The 23,433-nt window shown below is 42.9% G+C and overlaps 1 protein-coding gene across 2 annotated transcripts; it reads right to left on the bottom strand.

The window, feature by feature from the left end:
* Positions 1 to 494: 494 nt before the first annotated feature.
* Positions 495 to 22,740, bottom strand: lrrc45 (leucine rich repeat containing 45). 2 transcript variants are annotated; one of them, XM_083634477.1, is made up of 18 exons: positions 22,650 to 22,740; positions 21,523 to 21,774; positions 19,791 to 19,852; positions 17,923 to 17,993; positions 17,461 to 17,639; positions 16,578 to 16,706; positions 11,528 to 11,727; positions 11,104 to 11,162; positions 10,321 to 10,398; positions 9,277 to 9,412; positions 7,353 to 7,430; positions 6,084 to 6,195; positions 5,899 to 5,969; positions 5,200 to 5,292; positions 4,892 to 4,984; positions 2,886 to 3,059; positions 1,416 to 1,563; positions 495 to 1,283 (listed from the first exon to the last, which is right to left on the bottom strand). In XM_083634477.1, exons 2-18 carry the CDS (start codon positions 21,749 to 21,751, stop codon positions 1,081 to 1,083), a joined length of 2,115 nt encoding a protein of 704 aa, XP_083490603.1. In that variant the 5' UTR covers positions 21,752 to 21,774; positions 22,650 to 22,740; the 3' UTR covers positions 495 to 1,080. The 2 variants fall into 2 exon arrangements, with proteins under 2 accessions (XP_083490603.1, XP_083490604.1); XM_083634478.1 differs by having other exon boundaries at positions 11,528 to 11,640.
* Between the last annotated feature and the right edge of the window lie 693 nt (positions 22,741 to 23,433).

Genomic DNA, 23,433 nt, shown 5'->3' with positions numbered 1-23,433 from the left:
TATATATATATATCATAGCTGTCTTATATAATTTCTACTTGCATTATTTTCACCCATTTAAACAAAAACAGAGCAATTGACAAACGGCATCCAAGAATCCCATTAATTTTCATAGAGAGGAAAAAAAAACTATTTTGATAGAATCTGAAAACCCAGAAATGACATCACTTAAAAAGACTGCTATCAGCTTTCAAAACCCCCTATAATCTGAACCTCAACATGTGTGCAGGCGCAACATCTAGTAGACAAAGGATGCCATAGCCTGGAACAGGAAGTTACTATCTTGACAGTTAAACCTCTTTGGCTGCAATTCCAAGATGCCTCAGTGACCTCATCCATCCCCACACCATCTACACGCCACACCAGATATTATACGGTTATCTGTAAAACAGGCAAATGTAACTACATTAGCCTCTACCAGCTAAATGAATCACACATAAGTGAAATAATTAGAAATCATACAGAAATTATTGCATTTTATTATTTTACTGGTAGAAAAAAACAAATATAATCTAAAACATACTGCAAAATGGTAAAAACGCACCTGAAAAATGTATATATCAAGGGAATAATGAAATCTTTGATTTTCTGAAACAATATCAAGATATAAAGCAACAATTCATATACAAAAAAAACTGCATCAGCTGTTGAAAATAGGAGGTTCTTCCACAAATATTGCAAAAAACAGCAAATTACATTTTGTCAATTGGTTTAATTGCTCTCTGCATAAGCCACAGAGGAGCAACAGTCTTATTTTTTGTTTGATAGATATGAAATAAAGGCTCAAGTGGATCAAATCTGTGTTCCGACGTCTATCAAACATTGTCACTGTTCTATATAAACACAACATGAGCAATGCCAGACTGCACTACATTGAATTTGGACGGGTCTCAACATCTTTTTCACAGCCTAATGTTGGCAGGTATGTAAATGTGTACTGGTGAGTTGCAGTAAATGGGCCGGAGGACAGGATTCCTACACAGTTTGAATTTCAAAATTCCAAGACCTTCATTTCTTGACACGATTTGAAGATGTTTTTGGTGGTCAGAGGTGAAAGCTGAAGTGGCTGAGGATTGCAGGTCATTTCTTGGGGCTGCTGTAGAGGCCCTGTAGTGGCGAGCCCTGGACGTAGGTGAGGATGGCGCTGTGCAGGTAGCTGGCTCTCTGGGCCTCGTCCTCCCTCATCCTCTGGATCTCCGCCTCACGCAGCCGTAGCTTCTCCAGCAGGGAGGAGAGCTCACTTTCTTTGTCCAGGATTGCCTCGCGGTGGCTGCTGCTCAGTACTGCAGGGTCAGGACAAGACGGCGTTAGAAATGCAGGGTTCCTTCCTACACATTTTCCATTTGAAAATTCCATACTTAAAAAAAATATATATATATATATATTTTTAAATAAAAAATAAATAAACTGAGCACCTTTCATCTCTCTCTCCAGAGCACTGATCTTCTCTCGGAGTCCGCCCTGTGCCGTCCGCTCAGCTTGCAAATGTCCAATCTGCTCCTGCAGCTCTACCCTCACCTGGCTCACCTCGGCCACCTTCTCCTGGTCCTTACCAGACAACTCCTGCCAACACAACACCCGCTGGTCAACACCCAGACATCCTCATCGCACACTGAGACCTTTATAGTGGAAGAAAAGTGTCCATCGGCAAGTATTGAGTCTTCATATTTTAGAAACAATTATCTCACCCCATTGGCAGAATGTTAATGGCCACTGATCTGAATTCTCCAGAAGGAATTCAGAAGGAATTATGTTCCTTTTATCAGTAAAATTCCACTATTGTTTTCCCCTCTACATCCTAAAGGAAAGAGGCCTACAGCTCTAATCCCATGCTTGTTCCATTTTAATCGTAATTCCTAACTGTTGACATAACGTTTGAAATACTGAGCACCTCAGTCTGCCTGCCATAGTTTATTTATTTAATTCCTAACTGTTAAAATAACCTTTGGATTACTGACCACCAGTCTGCCTCCTGCCATAGTTTAATTCAACAGAGTATAACCGACGTTACTTCCTCTTTTGCCATGAGGCGCGCAAGTGCTGTACTGCTAACTGTGTTTTGGCGCTGCAGTTCGTTGCTGTCTGTATGTCTTGATGTCTGACTTAAGTGTCCCTGAATTTCTGAATTCTTTCTTGTGAAACGTGATATTTTCCTACAATATAGCCTAATCTCACTATTATGAGAATTTACTTTCTTTATGCAACTCTTTTTTTCTTCTTTCCCCCCCAAAATGAGGTTATTTGTCAAAATACACTGGCAAACACTGTGGGTAATCAACAGACCAGGGCAAAACCCAACACATGAAATATCTTAAAAATGACAAAATACACTGAAGGGGGGCTTTAAGTGTGAAGTTTGAACTGTGAATATAACATTATAAGACTGAACATGAGACTTAATGACTCATTAAGATGGATGTTTTCTGAAATGTATCTGGAAACATCAGAGGAACATTCAGGACCAATGCGGTTCTGAGCTGATAGTTTAGTGGCCTACGTCTATTTCTTACAATGACCAAATATCTTAACAGTTACAGTATCAGTCATCGCCATAATCTGACCACAGAAACTTTTGGATATGAACTTGTTTGGAAGTTCAGTGAGCCATAGTGCTCCGTCCATGAGGAATAGCATTTCAGACAACAGCTGCCTCAGGTATTAGGCATTATTAGTGCAACAGGTGGATGCTGACCATAGACTGTATGAAAAAAAAAGTGGACGTAGCCATTGGTTTGTCGACTCCCATTTTTCAGAAGCGGAGGTTGGGGCCTGGTGCTGACCTGCTGGAGCTGCTCTATCTGGTGCTGACCTGCTGGAGCTGCTCTATCTGGTGCTGACCTGCTGGAGCTGCTCTATAGAAGCGGAGGTTGGGTCATGGTGCTGACCTGCTGGAGCTGGTCTATCCTGCGTCGTAAGCCGTCGATCTGGACGCTCTGCTGGCCGGTGTTGGCCTGCAGATGGGCGATGGTCTGCTTCTGCTGGGAGCAGTGACTCTGCACCTCATCACGGGACTGACGCACAGAGCGCAGCTGCTCCTCCAGGGAGGCGACGCGCTCCTGCTGCTCAGGGGAAACCGGGAGGGAGCCATACCAACGAAAAGGGTTAGCAACTCTCTAAAGCAGGGGGAGTCACCACATCTTTTCAGTGGTCAACTATTAAATGTTAAATGTCTTTCTTCCCCTCCAGCTTTAAACCAATGTATATGGCTAATTTAGTAGTGTTGTTGATGGATTCTGGTCAAAATCTCAACATTTTAGTCGAAAATGTTGAATTCTACATACTTTACAATTTTCATGCATAGAGACTGCCCTCTACTAGTCTCTTAAAACAGACTGTCTCATCTACATCCGGCGAATGCAGCTATACACAGTCTGTACGTTACACCCCCAGAACATGCACAAGGAAGTTGGGAAAAAACCTTCAGACAGGAAAGAAGTTTGACGGAATCCGACCAATCACGACACGTGTGTCCACGAAAAATGCGGCATATTGGATTCTGATTGGACTAATGAGCGGAAGACCCGCCTTTCTGCGATTCTGATTGGACTAACGAGCGGAAAACCCGCCTTTCTACTTCCCATTCCAGTTGGTGCATGATTCTCCCCCACGAAGTACAGACGGTATGGTGGAAGCATTTGAAAATTGCGGAAGCCAACTTGTCTGTTCTAAGAGACTAGCCCTCTACTGGTTGAAACGCACTTTTTCAAATGAGATCATTTGAACAGTTTGATTCTACAGGACCAAGACCCCCCCCACACACACCTTTCCCTCACCCTATAAAACCAACGGCTCTGAGTCAACTGAGAAGATTCATAGAGAGAGTAGTTACCTAGATCATACTTTGGACAAATTATTTTAGTGTAAATTAAGAAAAACCCAGTCATTGTTTCTACCTGTTTTAACGGTTAATGTTCTTTTTCAAACGTTCTATGAGCACCTGGCTGCTATACAGTTGCACGGCATCTGATTCTGTGCTACGCTATTTGCGTAAGCTACACCCAGAAAAACAGCGTAAGCCAGCCGGAAATAGAATTCACAGATGTCCCTCCTCAGTTTAGCTGCAAGGGATAGCCGCATTACCTTGCAGAATACTCTAGAGGAGTACAAGTCCTGGATGGAGGGCAGGTTGGCACCGACGGTCAGGACTGCAGAAATAATCATCTGTGCCACCCTGCCCTCCATCCAGGACTTGTACTCCTCTAGAGTCAAAAAACGGGCAGGAAAGATCATCAAAGACCCATCTCACACTGAACGTCACATGACCTGTTCGAACTCCTCCTTTCTGGTAGGTGGTTTAGACTACCGCACACCAAAACAACCAGACATAAGAACAGTTTCTTCCCACAGGCCATCACTCTGACGAACACTTAAACCAGTCACTTAATCACTTCATTTGAACACTTTGGTGAAATGTGTTAACTGTGCAATAACTGTGTAATCATTTCTGTCCCATAGCTTTGCTTATAGATCGATAAACAACGGTGCAATATCTGACTTATTCACCTTTTTCCTGGACTTACGTTTCCCATGATTCTCAGCGGTAGCCTTTTGTCAACTTCCTGTTTACATTTTTTCACGAGCAAGGAGGTGAGCGCCGCTGTCAAAGAGTGGGAACGTATGGCTTATTTGATCCCAAATGGCTAAAAATAGTAACGTTGTGTGGTTGCATATCGGCGATATTTTGCAAAAACGAGGTGAATGTCAATTCACTGGTACTGTATGGGCTTATAAATATCTTTAAAATGACAAGTCAAATTTCATAACAGGAACCTCCATCATCACCGCCAGGTATCTGAGATGTCATTACAATGGAAAGCACCTAAATAGCCTTTTTTTTGTGCAACATTTAAAAAGTTTCATTCATCTTGTTTAATCGAAGAGTACCACCCACCTCCTCCAGGCGGACTTGAGCGCGCACTTTGGCCAGCTCTTCCTCTGCCTGGGCCCGCTCTGTCACACATGCTGCCTTCGCCCTGCTCAGTTCCTGCAAGACCCACACACACACTTCCTATTACCGGTACATACTTTATTTTGCTCTATAGAAATGATCCCAATTAGACATTAGTTCATATATAGCCCAAAAAAAGTATAGTCTGTTACAACAAGCTACTTTGTTCACTATTTTTTGTGTGTTTGGTCTACTGTGGGTTTTATTTTATTTTAACTTTTTTTACATGGACATTCTTTCCAAGATCTGACCTCCTCCAGCTGTATCCGCTGTCCCTCCAGTTTGAAGATGCGTTCTTGCAGCGCTCTCTCGCTCTCTTCTAGATGGCGATTCACATGGTCCACCTGCACAAAGAAAATGTAGAAAAAAAGTTTGACTGTTTCTTAGGATTACTAAATCCTACTACATCATTAGTACAGCATCCAGCTACAATAGACCCTTATCACGGGGGCCATTTTGTGTCGAAAAGGCAGAATAAACACAGGTGCAAGGCAAGCAAAACACTAATGACGGTTTCCAAATTCCAATCATGGAAGTTTGAAACCCTCATTAGTGTTTTGCTTGCACCTGTGTTTACCCTGTCGACACAAAATGGCCCCTTGAGAAGGGTCTATTGAAGGAGGGGAGGAAAAGACAGCCTGATAAATAAATAAGCAAGCAAGAGGTGGCAAGCCATTTCTTTTAACTTCCCATTCATTATTTAATAGTTTAGGTTAGGGTTAGTTAATTAGCATTAACTAAAGGTGAGTTCATGCTTACTAATTCTTATTTAGCATTAACGAACACTTAATTTAGTGACCCTACTTGTAAGGTGTTAGCGATTCGACAAGAGATCCTGCTGCTGTGATTTTCAGTTGACAACTGTATGCGCCACTCCGCCTTATTACAGTAGAGAGATTACCAATGGAATATTAGGCTACATGTGAAGAGAGAAAAATGCAGGGCTGCACCTCTTTCTGGCGTAGACTGTCCATGTCCTCCAGGGCTTGTTTGGACCGCCTCTTCTCCATTTCCAAACGGTCTATTAGAGAGCGACATAGAAGACACACTTCCTCATTTTCATGCGATAAAGCTGGCCTGTACTTGTGTGAGTTTGGGAATAAAACAAGGGTGTGCGTGTGTGTGTTACATGTACCTTCTGCCTGCGCTAGTCGTAGTTTGAGCTCCGCTGTGCTATTGGTCAGCTCCTGCTTCAGCTCAAAGATATGCTGCTGCTGAGACTTGCACCTGCGCTCCGTCTCCTCCACCTAACACACACAGACACAGACACGAGGCTCACATTGACCGAGTCAACCATAGAAAAACCAATACATCCTCATACCGAAATGACAACATTGGTCGATTTCCAATGACTCCCAAAACGACATAATTATGAGCAAAACGCTGTGTGCAGGTGATACGCCTCGCGTCGGTTAATTTGAAAATGTCATGTCGGTTATGTTTAAACATTGGTTATGTTTAGACAACTAAAACAACTTTGGTTAAGGTTAGGCAACTAAAACAACTTGGGTAAGGTTAAGCAACTAAAATAACTTTGTTATGGTTTAGGTCAGTGGTTCTCAAACTTTTTTGCCTTCAGTACGCCCTTTCCCTGATTTCTGAATCCAAGTATCCCATTTACTGGGATACTGCAAGACAAAACTATAGCATATGATGCAATGAATGAATGATAACCCACCTTTTGAACAATATAACATTACAAAATAAGAAATGGAGTGAAAGAGTTGCAATTAGTGCCTCCTGAGCAGATTTATTTTAACATTTTCATGATTTATTCTTACATTTTCTCCTTTCTTTCAAGTACCCCCTGTAGTAGCTCCACGTACCCCTAGGCCTAGGGGTACGTGTACCCCAGTTTGGGGACCACTGGTTTAGGTTACTGTTAAAAACGAAACATGTTGGCTGGCGAACCCGGTCCTCTCGATTGAAAGACAAGGAAGTTACCAGTCGACCAATCCCACCCCTTCACTCTTACGGCGGGGACACACCAGAAGCATCCGCCTCGCGTCCTACAGCGACAGTTTCCTTGTCTGGCCTATTTTTGACGCAAGCCGCGAGTGGGCATGAAGTCAGTACAAGTTGTGACCGACGCAGAGCCATCGCGGAGCAAAACAGAGCGCTTCTGGTGTGAATGGCCAGGCTCCTGCTCGACGCTTCCCGTGACGTGCTGCGACGTTTGTCCCAGGTGTTACGTGTCAGCGAGCAATTTCAATATCAGACTGTTAAAGACCGCCAGAGGTCGCCGCTACTTCCTGGTTACAGCTCCCGACTCTGGTGTATGCACTACATGTAAAATGTATGCACTTATTCGCACGGCTGCAAGAGGGCGCATTCCACCTTGAAAATCGACCAATGTTGTCATTTTCTTTGTGAGGACGTCCTGCAAAAAACACAATGGTCATACCTTGTTTCGGAGTTGCACATTGGTTTCTGTCATGTTCTGCATCTCCCTGAGGAGCTTGCCCTCTCTGAGCACACTTTCCTACAAGATGGAGAGCAATTATGATATTATGACCAACCAACACACCTCAGTTAATAACATGTTTCACTGCAAAACAAACATCCATTATAACAAACCATGTAATCTCATAACCCAAGTGATAAACCATGATTCTTTATTTAGTCTCCATCTTTGATCTTTGTGGTGTTTCTGTTCTGTCCAGTACTGTGATGTCTTTTTCCTTGCATTTATTCTTATTCTTATATTATTGTTGTTATTATTATATATAATGTATATATTATTATTATTCCTGATTTCCATCCCGTTTTCTCCCAAATTGTATGTGGCCAATTGCCTGGCAAGCTGTCCCGTTTGTTGCTCCACCCCTTCTGCCGATTGGGGGTGAGTTGTAGACTAGCACATTCCTCCAATACATGTGCGGCCGCTTCTTTTCACCTGACAGCGGGGAGTTTCACCAGCAGGACATGACGCATGGGAGGATCATGCTATTCCTGCCAGTTCCCCTCCCCCCCGAACAGGTGCCCTTACCGACCAGAGGAGGCACTAGTGCAGCAACCTGAACAACCTTCATCCGGGTTCCCACCTGCAGACACGACCAATTGTGGCTGTATGGACGCCCGACCAAGCCGGAGGTAACACGGGGGATCGAACCTGCGACCCTCGTGTTGGTAGGCATGGAATGCCGCTGAACAGTTGACTCACACACACTGCAACGCACTGTCACTTTGTTGTGCACCATTATTGTATTGTACTGTATCGTGGTTTGTGTTACGTCTACACGCACTGTGTACAGACATGTCTGTATCACGTGTAGCCTACATAGTTATGTAGGTCTACACCCTTTTTCTGTCGGTCTTTGTGACCATGTCCTTGTGTGTGTAAGGCTGAGGGTGCTCAGAGCATAAAGAATTTAATTGTATTTATACATTGTATTATACATATGACAAATAAACTACTTGAACTTGAATCTATCACACTATGTGCACTAACCGTACACCCTTGGATTTCCTGTTGATGCAGTTAGCTTGCTGACCTGTGCCGCTGCTCTCTCATCCTTTTATTTCATACTTTTGTGTCAGCTAGAATTAGCTAGACTATTCTCTGTGAAGCCCTCTGGGACATGCTTGTGATTTAGGGCTATACAAATAAACTTTACTTCACTTTTACTTCTTCCAACAGCCGTGTACTGCAAGCAAACTTATTTATCTACTTGTTAATTCTCTGGTATGTTATTGTTGTTTATTGCGGTGCTGGACTCGACTCCATGTATTAGCTGCTCGTAACAATGCTGTCTTCTAGCCTTGGCTTCGGCCTTCAGTTTAGGCTGTTAGCTTGCTTGTTGTTGTTAGCTTGTTGGCGAGCCAGCATCACTATTGTCACTTTTGTACTATGTGACAATAAAATCATACGATTCATGGTTTCCAGTGTCACATTGTATGTTGCGATCCAACCCCTAGACTGGGTCGTATGGTTCATTAAAGGTCATGACAGTAACATGCTAAATAAAAGAGCAAAATAGGGGCAAAATAAATAAATTCATGCAAATTTAGCATACAAACTCTTTAAACCAAAATACTACACAGGGGAAAATAGCTATAAAATGGAGACTTTTTAATACTTTTTAAGGCCTTAATTTTCACTCAATTAATTAATTAATCATCTTTTAATAGTTTTTAAGACCCCACGGACAGCCTGAATCCTGTGAAATGTTATTAAAATGATGTTTTGCCAAAAACCAGTGATAATGTTATTTTCTTGACTGGTGTGACATCGAGGCAAACTTGCAGTGAATATGAGGCTAAATGACTTGTTAAGGTGGCCATTTTTGCAGCGCCGGCTGGCCAGTCCATCTCCGCTCTCTCCATACCTCCTGCACTTTGTTCCTCTCTCTGCTCTGCCGTTCCCTCTGCTCGTCCTTCTCTGTCTTCACGCGGGTCAGCAGCTCTCCCAAGTTGTGGTTTTTCTGCTCAGAGAGGGCGAGGGCGGCCTCCATCATCTGCAGTCTGTGCACAAAACATTGTTTTATATTGATTTTGAATTGTACTGCGACGATATATGGTCCCACCCATAGTATTGAGTCAACAGTGACCGCCCACATTTTCGAAGCTCCGGTTCCATAAGAGAATTCCCCATTCATTTTCTCCATAGATGTTTTGAAAAATCCTGATATAAAGAGTTTTAAGCCTGGAACCAAGCCAACCAGCCAGCTACTGAATCATGAGTGACCATAAAATGGACCACTTGGAGCAAAAACAAAAGATAAAAATGGGGGGTTTGTCGAGCTGCGAACAAGTAGGTGGTCATTGTTGAGCTCTATAGTATTGAGTATATACATGTACATACTCATAAGCTTCAGAGCATGAAACTCATTTGAAAGTGGTATCTAGTGTGTATGTGAAAGATCTGACAAACGATTAAGTAAAAGATTATTTCATTTGTTTCCAATGCAAATCAGCTTGTTAATTTTCTTGGTACTAGTGCAGCAGTGGTTTATAGGGATGCACGATATATCCGCAATCATATCGGTATCGGGCGTTGTTACTCAGTTTTTAGAATATTGTATCGGTCCGATGAGCAAAATGTTAATATCGGTTATCGTATCTATAATTGCATGCCTAGTGGTTTACCTTACTTCAAGATATTAACATTGATTTGTTTGCAGAAAATCCCAGATACAAGAGCAACAGCATGCAAATACCTGATTGGTGTACACATACAGAACACGACAGAGTGGACAACAGTATGTGGGTCAGCAAGAATAAATATAAGAGCCAGGGCTGTCTGTTTAGTAGCTAATAATAGTCGTCCCTCGGAGCGCCTGATTAAGAATTAATAATGTGGACTATCTAATATCTAATACATTTAGCTCTTGATTGGCTGCATATTGAATAAAAGAAGAAGAGATGATTACTTGGCAGTGAGAGAGTTGACAGCAGACTTCCTCTCGTTCAGCGCTTCCTGGAGTTGGCCGACATGCATAGTGGTGGACCTGATGGGGTATTATAAAACAAAACATAGGCTTGATGCTTTTTAAATATCATGCTGCATTTGTTTTGGATAAACAATTAAATTTTTCGCCAAATATTCACCATTTTGTAGTTTTTGAGCATTGCTCATTTACTTTGTGAAAAATTGCCTATTACTGAATGTGAGAACATTTCTGCTATTACGGTGGAAACACACCAACTCCGAAAGCGCAGCCAAGCATAAATTTAGCTTGAGCAGCAGCCTGGCCGTTCACACCAGACACGCTCCATCTTGCTCCGCGCCGGTCACAACTTGTACTGACTTCCTGCCTGGCTGCACACAATTGCACGCGGCTCACGCCAAAAAATAGACCAGATGCCCAAACTGCCGCTGCAGGGCGCACACCGCCGCGGCCAGTCTGAACAGTCTAATCTGTTAACAAGGGCGCCAAAAGGAAACTATCTGCGCTTCCAGGCACTTCAGTGTTAGCCTGGGTAAACCCAGCCTTCAACGTGACGTCACAGGCTATGCCTGTAGCGTAAGTTTCAGAGGTCACGTGGAGCCTGGGTTTACCCAGGCTACAAGCAGAGGCCTAGCACAGGCCAAGCACAGGCCAAGCACAGGCCAAGCAGAGGCCAAGCAGAGGCATAGCAGAAGCCAGGAGCTTTCTTTGGTTCGCATTTCATACACCCACAGCCCTTCTTTATCAAGTCCCACCTCCACTGACCTGCTGGAGCGGCCCATCTCCTCCCTCTGCCTGTCTATGGTATCCATCAGGTTTAGGAACTGATAGCAGGAGAAATAACAAGAAAAACAACACATGTGATTGCATCATTATTTCATGTTGTATTGGTGTGGCTGTGGCTGTCGAAGCTATAGGCTGGTTCTAAACTCAACCTTTCAAAGCAAAAACTGTGCAAAGTTTATGCGGGGGCGTTCAGGCACCAATCATTAATATCCCCTATCAAGGCATTAATAATAATAATATGAGAGCTGTGGGTTGAATGGGGGGGGGGATGAAAAGAATGAAATAATCCAGCTAATCTTGAAGAAAAAAGCTTGAAAGCTGCACCAGTCACACAGCTCTGAAAAGACCAAATGTTTCAGGTGTAACTACCTTCCAAATGTAAATGCGTTGTTTTGTGGATTACCTGCTGTCCCTTCTGGTCCTTAAGGATCCGAATCTCCTTGCTGAGAACCTGTGTCCTGCTGTGGCTCTCTCTCAGGGTGGACTGTCTGTCTGAGTTATGCTCTATGGTCTGCTCTGAGAGGGGGGACCATGGGAGAGGGTCAGGGCCAGAGAGGAGTGTAGAGGACAGTAGAGACAGGTGAGTCAGAGTCAGGTCATTCACTGCAGAGAGGAGTGTAGAGGACAGTAGAGACAGTTAAGTCAGAGTCAGGCCATTCACTGCAGAGAGGAGTGTAGAGGACAGTAGAGACAGGTGAGTCAGAGTCAGGCCATTCACTGCAGAGAGGAGTGTAGAGGACAGTAGAGACAGGTCAGTCAGAGTCAGGTCATTCACTGCAGAGAGGAGTGTAGAGGACAGTAGAGACAGGTCAGTCAGAGTCAGGTCATTCACTGCAGAGAGGAGTGTAGAGGACAGTAGAGACAGGTAAGTCAGAGTCAGGTCATTCACTGCAGAGAGGAGTGTAGAGGACAGAAGAGACAGGTGAGTCAGAGTCAGGTCATTCACTGCAGAGAGGAGTGTAGAGGACAGTAGAGACAGGTAAGTCAGAGTCAGGTCATTCACTGCAGAGAGGAGTGTAGAGGACAGTAGAGACAGGTGAGTCAGAGTCAGGTCATTCACTGCAGAGAGGAGTGTAGAGGACAGTAGAGACAGTTAAGTCAGAGTCAGGTCATTCACTGCAGAGAGGAGTGTAGAGGACAGTAGAGACAGGTAAGTCAGAGTCAGGTCATTCACTGCAGAGAGGAGTGTAGAGGACACTAGTAGAGACAGTTAAGTCAGAGTCAGGCCATTCACTGCAGAGAGGAGTGTAGAGGACAGTAGAGACAGTTAAGTCAGAGTCAGGCCATTCACTGCAGAGAGGAGTGTAGAGGACAGTAGAGACAGTTAAGTCAGAGTCAGGCCATTCACTGCAGAGAGGAGTGTAGAGGACAGTAGAGACAGTTAAGTCAGAGTCAGGCCATTCACTGCAGAGAGGAGTGTAGAGGACAGTAGAGACAGTTAAGTCAGAGTCAGGTCATTCACTGCAGAGAGGAGGGTAGAGGACAGTAGAGACAGGTGAGTCAGAGTCAGGTCATTCACTGCAGAGAGGAGTGTAGAGGACAGTAGAGACAGGGTCAGGTCATTCACTGCAGAGAGGAGTGTAGAGGACAGTAGAGACAGGTAAGTCAGAGGCAGGTCATTCACTGCAGAGAGGAGTGTAGAGGACAGTAAGTAAGTAAGTAAGTAAAGTTTATTTGTATAGCACCTTTCACAGATACAAAATCACAAAGTGCTTTACAGTATTAAAAACAGTAGTGATATCATAAAAACAGTGGCTTACAGATTAAGAGGTAGCGAGACACTGTGCAAAATACAAACTTACAACAGACCAATAGACTTAAAAGACAAATAAAACAGATAGATAAAATATAACAAATAAAACAATTAGAACAAGAAATAAAACAGGGATTAAAAACCTAGCCAAAAGCCTGTCTGAATAAAAATGTTTTCAGTTGCTTTTTAAAAATGCCACAAGAGTCTATGGTTCTCAGAGATAATGGGAGGGCATTCCATAAAACTGGAGCAACTGATTTAAAAGCACGGTCACCACGAGTTATAAAATTGGTACGAGGGACTTCAAGCAGGGACTGTACAGATGACCTCAGAGGTCGACCTGCTGTGTGGGGGATAATAAGATCAGAGATGTATTGTGGCGTCAGACCATGCAGGGCTTTAAAAGTTAAAACCAGTACTTTAAAATCAATGCGGTACTTAATGGGAAGCCAGTGTAGGGAATATAAAATGGGAGTGATATGGGATCTCTTGTTGGTACCAGTTAAAAGCCGTGCAGCTGCATTTTGAATCATTTGTAGACGGCCCAGAGAGGTTTTGCTTAACAAAGTAAAAACAGAATTGCAAAAATCAAGACGAGAAGAAATAAAAGCATGAATAATCATTTCCAGTTCAACTTTGGACACAACATTTCTAATTTTCGCAATGTTCCTGAGCTGATAAAAACAAGAGCGTGTGAGTTGGCTCACGTGGCTGTCAAGGGACATTGACGTGTCAAAAATGACTCCTAAATTTCTCAGCTTGTTTTGTGCACAGTTGCCTAATGGCCCAATACACTGCTTAATGTATGGCGCTTTATTTTCTGGAGCAATTATAAGAGTCTCAGTCTTCTCTGAGTTTAACTGGAGGAAGTTGTCAGCCATCCAGTTTTTTATTGCGTCCAGGCAATCATTTAAAATTGACAATTTGTTTGTCTCTTCAGGTTTAAAAGAAAAATACAACTGGATATCATCCGCATAAAAGTGATAAGAAATACCATAAAAGCAACTAATAATTTGACCCAGGGGCAATATATACAATAAAAACAGCAATGGACCCAAGACCGATCCTTGAGGCACCCCGCATGACAGACAGGCAGATTCTGATATGAACTGTTGCACAGATACAGAAAAATGTCTATTAGTGAGGTACGATGTGAACCAGTCCAGGGCAGAACCAGAAATGCCAAAATGTTTCAGCCTATTTAAAAGAACACTGTGGTCAACCGTATCAAATGCTGAGCTGAGGTCAAGTAATACTAGTATAGTATACTTGCCATCATCTGCCGCCATCATAATGTCGTTCGAGACCTTAAGAAGAGCTGTTTCTGTTGAGTGTTGCTTACGAAAACCTGATTGAAATGTGTCATATAGAGAGTGTAATTCTAAGGTGGCTGTGAGTTGTTTTGCGACTGCTTTCTCAAGTAATTTGGATAAAAATGGCAATTTGGATATGGGTCTGTAATTTTTGGGGAGAGAGGGGTCCAGATTCATTTTTTTCAGCAAAGGCTGAACTGTAGCATGTTTAAAATGGCTGGGGACAGTGCCGGTTGAAAGGGAGAGGTTGATCATGGACAACACAGAAGGGCCGATAGCATTAAAAACATCTAAAAACAAAGATGAAGGAAAAATGTCAGTCGGGCCAGATGAGAGCTTTGTCTCACGCAGCAATTTAGTGAGGTCTTCTAGTGTTACAGGAGAGAAGGAGTCCAGAATTGTGGAGCCGGAGGGAGTAATGGTGGGATGGCTGCTGGTTGAAGGAGGAATGCTTGCTCTTACATTGTTAACTTTGTCCACAAAATAATTAAGAAAAGTGTTACACTCAATGTTCGAAAAAACAGGTACATTAGGAGAGGGAGGAGACACTATGGAGTTGATAGTCTCAAAGAGAACCTTTGAGTTTCCTTTGCTTGATTCAATGAGATCGGTAAAATAGGCAGTCCTGGCATCCCTTATCATTTGATTTAAAATGATTAAAAGCTCTTTAAAATTCAACCGATGGACTTCTAGTTTGGTGTTTTTCCATAGGCGTTCAGCCTTCCTACAGTTTCGTTTAAAACTGCGTATAGGCTCATTAATCCAGGGGGATGATTTTCCAGAGGAAAAAAGCCTATTTTTAAAAGGGGCTACTATGTCCAGCACAGCAGTGCACTGATCGTTAAATGACTGGACAAAACTCTCCACATCAGTGCAGTTTGACATGTTTTCTGGCTTAAATAAGGCTGAAAATTTTTCAGCTGTGGTTTGATTGACAACGCGCCTATGAGCAGTGCGCTTTTGGGGCAGCAAGTCCAGATTAAAAACTACATCAAATAAAACACACTTATGATCACTGATCAGAAAATCCTCTAGGTGAACATTATCAACAGTTAAACCATGGGAGAAAACTAAGTCCAGCGTATGGCCTGCTCTGTGAGTGGGACCAGAGACATGCTGCACATAGTTAAAAGACTCAGTAATAGAAATAAAATCAGACGCCGCCTTAGAGGTGACGTCATCAATGTGGAAGTTAAAATCACCTGTAATTAAAACTTTGTCCAGCTTAATAACAGATGATAAAAACTCAGTAAAATCAGACAAGAAAGGAGCAGATGGGCCAGGGGGTCGATAAATTAAAATACAGTAAAACGGGTTCAACCGACCAACTTTAGTTATTTGTAGTTCAAAGGAGGGGAAGGTCTCTGTGTTTACTGATCGACAAACAAAACGGTCTTTAAAAACGACTGCGAGACCTCCACCACGGCCTGACAGCCTAGGCGAGGATATAGAGCTACAGTCCGCAGGGCAAAGCTCATTTAGGACTGCGTAATCCATATCTCGCTGCCAAGTCTCAGTGAGAAAAAGAAAATCCATATTCTCTTTAATAAATAGGTCATTGAGGATGAATGATTTGTTGGCAACAGAGCGAGCGTTGAGCAGAGCCAAACTGATAGATGCTATGGTAGCTTCATCAGTGCCAGGAGAGGCGAGAGGCAACGGGCGCAAGTGAGAGGCGTTTACACGCCGGCGATGCCTGCCTTCAGACAGCCGCTGTGAGCTGCGGTTCCAAATGACAGGGATGGGGAGGGGGAAAATCCTATAGGGGGAGCTCTCTGCACACAAAATAGCTGGGATAGGTGAAATATGTGGGCTATGTAGAGACAGGTGAGTCAGAGTCAGGTCATTCACTGCAGAGAGGAGTGTAGAGGACAATAGAGACAGGTCAGTCAGGGTCGTGTGTGGCCTTGATTTCCCCCCTCAAATTCAGGTGTGGGAGAGATGGTGTGGTTGTATATAGCTGAAGCCGCGCACACACACGCCTCTCCACTGTTATTGCCCGCAAATGTTTTAGCTAAAAGAAAAAATCATCATCAAAGCAATGTCGATGAGATATTGGCTCATAATACAGGGTATGCAGAAATCCTGAAGTTAAATTCAATACCGTTAAGACCTTTTTTAAGAACTTTTCAATATATTTTAACACCTCAACGCCACTTTCGTCACATCAGCGATAGGGGTGCTACCATACTACCCCACTAGCATACTACCCCACTAGCCCATGACATCACTACCCCACTACCCCCATTAACAATGAGTGGAGCGCGGGGGCCAATCCGGTGAGCCGGAGCCAATGTGAATCCGCCCCAACACATTCAGTATAAGGAAAGAGTCGGAAATCATAATGCTACAGCATGCACATGCACGCGCGCACACACACACCTTACCAAGTGCTTTGAGTGTGTCGCTGGGTATGTTGTTCCCTGCCATCTCCACCTGGACCAGGGTCTTGTTGTGCTGTACAGCCTCCAGAAGAGACCTGCCACCCAGCAGACCTATGTTGTTCCACCTCAGATCTACCACAAAAAGCAGACGGGAGGCGGGAGTGAAACAGCTATGAATACAGCGAGCTCATTCCAACAAGAAGTCCTTCCTCCTTTTGAAAAAGCAAGAGCGGTCCGTAATGGGATGGGTGGGGGGAGGGTTATATATCAGCTAGGACAGTGGTTCCCAAACTGGGCTACGTGGAGAGAGAAAGGGGGAAATGGATAGACGTAAGAATAAATCATGAAAATAAATGAAACGTTAAAATAAGTCTACTCAGGAGGCACTACGTAATAGAGTACCGCAGAGATGGCGTATTTTTGTAGGCTTACCCAGAGATCGCTGCCATGCTGGTTCGTAGGGGGAAAAGGCAATAGTGTTTTTGTATGGGGATTTTGAAGCATTTTCTGAAAATCACGTTAACGCATTTCTGCTTCACAAGTCATAAAGGTGGTTCTCATTTGTGAAGATTATGTTGCTGAACGCAAACTTCACTGTTTCATAAACTTTTGTTAACCACAGACCTTATTTCATGCATTTAACCGAAATTCCCATGCAAAAATCACATTGCCTTTTACACGTACAAACTGGAAGTGCTACTTCCGGACTCATTCCTGTGGGACTCTATTGCAACACTAATTTTGTAATGTTATATTCTTCAAAAGGTGGGTTATCATTCATTCACTTTCCTAAGCAAAATGTTGTAGTTGGTAAAGGGGGCACTTGGATTGAGAAATCAGGGAAAAGGGGGTGCTGTATCCAAAAAAAAGTCTGAGAACCACTGACCTAGAACTTCCAGGGTGCCGTTCCGCTTGAGTGACAGAGCGAGCTCCGAGGCCCCCTTGTGGTTGATCTGGTTATTGCGCAGGTCCAGCTGGGTCAGGCAGCCGTTGGAGGCCAGGCCCTCGCAAAAGAGCGAGAAAGCCTCGTCCCACATCCCCAGCGCGTTCCACTCCAGCACCAGCCTGCAGAGGGGCATGTGAGCAGCGTGCAGTGACAGAGCAACATGCAAAGCCTGCGAGATTCAAGTTACACAAGGCAACTTTGCAACGTTGGCTGCCCCCAAGTGGCAGTGAGAGGTAACCGTTTGAAATTATTCACTTATTATACGCTTCTGTTGCAGCAGCCCCACTTGAGGAGGCAGGGTTGCTTTACATACAAATATTGCTTTGTGTAGCTTTAACCAATAACAGATTTGTCACAGATTTTGAGGTAGTCTCACACTCAACTGAGGTGCGTAATCCTCACCTTCTCAGAGTCTTGTTTCGTGCCAACAACTTCCCCAACACCTCAGCGCCTGTTGATCTCAGGTTATTTCCCTGTAAACATTATTTTGCATTGAGTGAGCATCTATGCATATACCGGTACTTCATGGGGAAAAACAAAACGGCAACACATTATTTTCTGGGTCTACAATTTCCTTGAAAGGACCTGTTAAATTCTTAGGCAGTTTCCTGGAAAGATGTAAAACAAGAGCAGTAGCGAGCACACTTCAAAATTGAAGTCAGTCAAGGTGCAGGGCCAAGGTAGAAACGTACAAAAAAGAACAAAAGGACAGCACTCAAAAAAGTCCTTTAGGTTTTTTAATACTTGGCTTGTACAGCACAACAAACGCGTTTCAGCGGGTAGCCTTCATCAGCGTTATATACAGTCAAACCGGAACTACATTCAATAATCAAATCAGTTACCAGGTATTCGTACACATTTGTTTACAATTAGAAATAATTAAATTAAGTAAGGCAGGATATGCTTCCTGTCAATAGCCCTTCACAGAGAACACGCAGAAACATAGAAATATACAGTCGAGGGTCTAGTGGACACATTGTAAGTAGACAAGATAGAAAATATAGAAATAAAGTTAAAAAGTACATAGAGGAAACATCCTAACAACTCCTCGTTGAGACCTTTAGGATGTTCAGTCTGTAGGGTGTGTATCCAGAAGGCTTCTCTCTGTAGCAGAGTTCTATCTCTATCTCCGCCTCTTTTCAAAGGTGCTACAAATTCAATCCCTTGAAACCTGAGTGAACATACATCATGGCCAGCAGAATTAAAATGTCTCGCCACTGAAGACTTTTCCTCTTTGTTCCTAATAGTGCTTTTGTGTTCTGACACACAAGTTTTTAGCTCTCTTGTGGTTTTACCCACATAACACAGTCCACAAGGACATTTCAAAAGATAGACAACAAACCTAGTCTTACATGTAATTATACTATTGATAGAAAACTTCTTACCTGAGTGTGGGTGTAAAAAGGACCCCCCTCTGATCATAGCATTACACTGAACACATTTAGAACAAGGGAAATTGCCATTAGGTAAATTAGATAAAAAATGAACAAGGCGCCGTGTGTGGCAGGCAGCTCTGACTAGCCCATCACTTAGATTTCTAGCTCCTTTGAGAGCGAAAAGAGGCGGCTTGGTGTAAATATGGCCCACTTGCGGCTGGCTCACTGTGCAAAATGTGCCAGTGTTTCAGAACACTCTTTTTTACTTCCTGGGACACAGGAGAGAAAGTAGTGGCACACACAATATTAAAATCGCTAGAGGAAGACGTCCTAGGTACTAGTAGGTTGTCCCTCTTCAAATGTCTAACCCTCTGGAGGCTATTATCAAGAACTGAATTACTGTAGCCTTTAGCTTTAAACTGTGTGTACAGTTCAGAGGCATGTTGTTCAAAAACAGTGTCAGTATTACAAATCCTCCTAACCCTTAAAAACTGACTGTAGGGTAAACCTTTTTTGAGGCTGGGGGGATGATAACTGGAAAAATCAAGAAAACTATTGCGGTCAGTTTCTTTTCTGTATACCCTGGTCATAAGTTGTTCTAGAAGAATTTCCTGGAAAGAACGGCAAAACAATAAACTATTTATTTATTGGACAAATAATAGGCAGAAGTCCATTTGGTAACCCAAGTAATTTTTCCTATAATTTATAATAGTCATTTGTTTTATTCCTTACTCTAATTTCAAATTTTATATATAATGACTACTACATAATGGTTCTTTCAAGGAAACTCCCTAAGAAATGAACAGCTCCTTTCAAGGAAATTGCAGAGCGATAAAATAAAGTGTTACCAAAATTTTTGGGTGACGGTGTGCAGCCTAATTTGCCTGGTCTTACCTTCAGATCCAAGACTTTCACAGTTGTGTTTCCACACAGTCCAGTCAGGAGGACCTTGGCACCTGAGAGTGACACACATGCATGGCAAGAGACGTTCTTAAGTGTTAGAATAAATGACTTGTCACATGGACTGCAAAACATCATCTATGGGTCTTTACTTTGTGCCTACTGTGAAATGCCATTTAGTACAATTAAACCCGTCAAACGTACAAAGACAAACAAAACCAAAACCATATACATAAATGTTTTCTTATTTTTCTCTTATAAATTGTTTGTTCTTGCAAAGAGCAATAAGAGGAAAATAAGAAAATCGTGCGTGGGATTCATGAAACGTGCGCCCGGCAAGATGGAAGGAAGTTAAACATTGTTCATTTGCATATATACTGCATATTTTGTAATGATACAAAGCGGTTTGAAAATCAGAAAGGGTGCCCTTTAAGAATGTACTGATTAGTTGGTGAACACTGATTGGCCAATTTTTCAATAAGGCCAATTAGTGGCTGCTATATCAGCCAACCAGAAGACCAGTCTAACTCCAACCCACATAGAAAAACACCAGTCTAACTCTAACCCACATAGAAAAACACCAGTCTAACTCTAATCCACATAGTAAAACACCAGTCTAACTCTAATCCACATAGTAAAACACCAGTCTAACTCTAACCCACATAGAAAAACACCAGTCTAACTCTAACCCACATAGTAAAACACCAGTCTAACTCTAATCCACATAGTAAAACACCAGTCTAACTCTAACCCACATAGAAAAACACCAGTCTAACTCTAATCCACATAGTAAAACACCAGTCTAACTCTAATCCACATAGTAAAACACCAGTCTAACTCTAATCCACATAGTAAAACACCAGTCTAACTCTAATCCACATAATAAAACACCAGTCTAACTCTAATCCACATAGTAAAACACCAGTCTAACTCTAACCCACATAGAAAAACACCAGTCTAACTCTAATAGAAAAACACCAGTCTAACTCTAATCCACATAGTAAAACACCAGTCTAACTCTCATCCACATAGTAAAACACCAGTCTAACTCTAACCCACATAGAAAAACACCAGTCTAACTCTAATCCACATAGTAAAACACCAGTCTAACTCTAACCCACATAGAAAAACACCAGTCTAACTCTAATCCACATAAGTAAAACACACAGGCCTCGTATGCATTGGCCCATTCCTTTATCGCAAACAAACTGGGATGTGGCGGTTGAATGACGTCACATCCGTTTTGTTAGCGTTCCATTTGCAGAAAACTGGGAGCTGGGAAGTTCACTGTTGAATTATGTCACATCCGTTTAAACGAGTCAGAGCCGGTTGCTAGCCATCATTAGCAATAACAGTTGATAACGCGGCATTTCGCACATACAAACACTGCAGCAACAACATGTCCACACAGATAGAAGTTAGACAGTGCTCAGCACTGTCTAACTTCTATCTGTGCACTGAGTGTGTGCACTGTACAGCTGATTTAATGAGACACAAACAAGACAGAATTGCTAATAAACAGTATTTACTACGATTTTTAGCTACTGTTTGTTGCGTGGAGCAGCCATCTTGGATTTTTGAGGTTGGGCCTGCTGAGGCTCCTACTAGATTGGGAGGGAAAATACGAGCACTGGTGACGTCACCGTTCGAGCTTATGACCTTTGAACTGTCAGATCCCCATTTCCCAGTTATAAAGGAATGCCCCATAGTTCACAGTGTCACACACCTTCCTCGCTGAGCATGCAGTCACTGAGGGACACCTCGGTAAATAGCGTGTCTTTAGGGAAGACCCTGGCAAGCACAGAGCAGGTGTCCACAGACAGGCTCTGTCCACTCAGGTCCAGTCTGCAGCTCTGAATCCCCCTGCTCTCCTGGAGCTTAGCCACAACAGACTCCTGGGGCTCCACGCCTCCCTCTTTACACAGACGCAGGTATGTCCGCCTGAAGTCCTCCATTCTGGATCACATTGGGGGGGTTTCTAGGGGCGGGACAAAATATCAGTACTGGAATATATTGCGATACTTCCTCTTGTGATATGTTATCAATACACTGCCGCCAAATGTTGATAGTTTTAGCTGCGACCAGCAGCTCTATAAGTCACTCTTATCGGTCGGTCATTACACAAAAATTTCGCCACCCTTTAGTGGCCACAGTTTTTGCCCTAGGATGCTGAAATGTGTGTGTGTGTGCGTGTGTGTAGGTGTGTGTTTGTGTTCATGCCAACTGGCTAAAAGGGGGTGGTGGGCGGGGGGGTAAATTTCAGAATGCAGGATGGCAGGTGCGGAGGGCTGAAATTTGGCATAGAGGGTAAGTGTGTGTGTGTGTATCTTATGAACACAAACACACACCTTCACACTCTCTCTCTCACACACACACACACACACACATAAAATGCCTGAATTATTAATAATAATAATAATAATAATAATAATAATAATAATAATAATAATAATAATAATAATAATAATAAAAGCACGTGTCTTGGTTGCAGTACATTTATTTGTCCAGTAGATGTCAAACACGTGCACTGTGTTCGAGGCTTTGAGTAGCTACTAGCTACTAAACCCATTTCCAAGTATTCCAACGCAAATGGCTGTGAAGGCTGAAAGCTTCAGAAAGCCGAAATGAAAAGTAGCTACTCGTTATTCAGAAAACGTATTAACTCAGATTTTAGATGGTGTACAATTTTGCCAAGGAGCAAGATCTTGAAGATCACGCCATTGCCACATTTTGAATGGAGTGTGGCATAACGTTGATGGACGGCTCACCAACTATTAACTACCCCTTCAAAGTATTTGGTGCAATTTAAGGCAAACAATGATGGAAGGCTCAAAAGAAAAGAAAGGCACAAACCTCGTCGCAGCGACCACACAGCCCAAAAGTCGCTTGCTGTTTGTTTCTGTTACAGACGGTTGCAGACCTTGCAGACAGCTGACAGTTGGGCTAAAGGAAGCCAGGAAGTAACCAGGAACTGGAAGTAGATTTGAGCGCAAAGCATCTTGGTCAGTGTAGGCTCATCAGATCGGCCACACGTCATTGTGTAGTAGGCTAGTAGGCACGCCCAAAAGAGCAACTCAAACAACAGTCCAAAGCGCTCCTTCCCAAACAAGAAAATGTTACATAAATAAAATATGGCATGTTTTATATAAGCTATTCACAAAGCGATCTAGATGGATAAATAGCACTACAGGTGAGAGGAAAATGTAGGCTAGCCTATAGTCGATCTTATAGGGTGAGGTGTTCTTTTTTTTAGATGAAACACAGCTTTTACATTTCTATATAGCCTACATGGTAGGCTATATCATAATTATTACATCTTTATTATCACACTATTACCCCTATTATGTTGTTACTGACCTGTAATGTAAAGTGCTACCAGTAGTTCTTTGACAGCCTATTTGTACTGCTTGTGTTTCTGCCCATGCCACAGGCAGAACATGTAATGCTGACAGCTAATACATGTGAAAGGAAACACTGGGGGAAACAGGGAGAAGGATACTGCCTCCACAGAGAAGCCAGTGACACACAGAGATTTCAGAATCACTTTTAGAACAGGCAGCGCTCTCCTTAAACACTGATGAGAATAGTTCACTGTGCAATCAAATCATGAAAACCTGGCTCACTCATTGGTCTCAGA

This window comes from Poromitra crassiceps (genome assembly GCF_964638095.1).
Source record: "Poromitra crassiceps genome assembly, chromosome: 4".
NCBI lineage: Eukaryota > Metazoa > Chordata > Actinopteri > Beryciformes > Melamphaidae > Poromitra > Poromitra crassiceps.
This window is presented reverse-complemented; position numbering and strand designations above follow the sequence as displayed.

Coding starts and splice junctions, on each gene's coding strand:
- lrrc45 (XM_083634477.1), bottom strand. CDS start 21,751: ATGGAGGACTTCAGGCGGACATACCTGCGTCTGTGTAAAGAGGGAGGC. Junction 9,413..10,320: donor GTCAACTCTCTCACTGCCAA/GTAATCATCTCT, acceptor TTTTGTGCACAG/ACTGCAGATGATGGAGGCCG. Junction 4,985..5,199: donor AGCGGATACAGCTGGAGGAG/GTCAGATCTTGG, acceptor TGGGTCTTGCAG/GAACTGAGCAGGGCGAAGGC.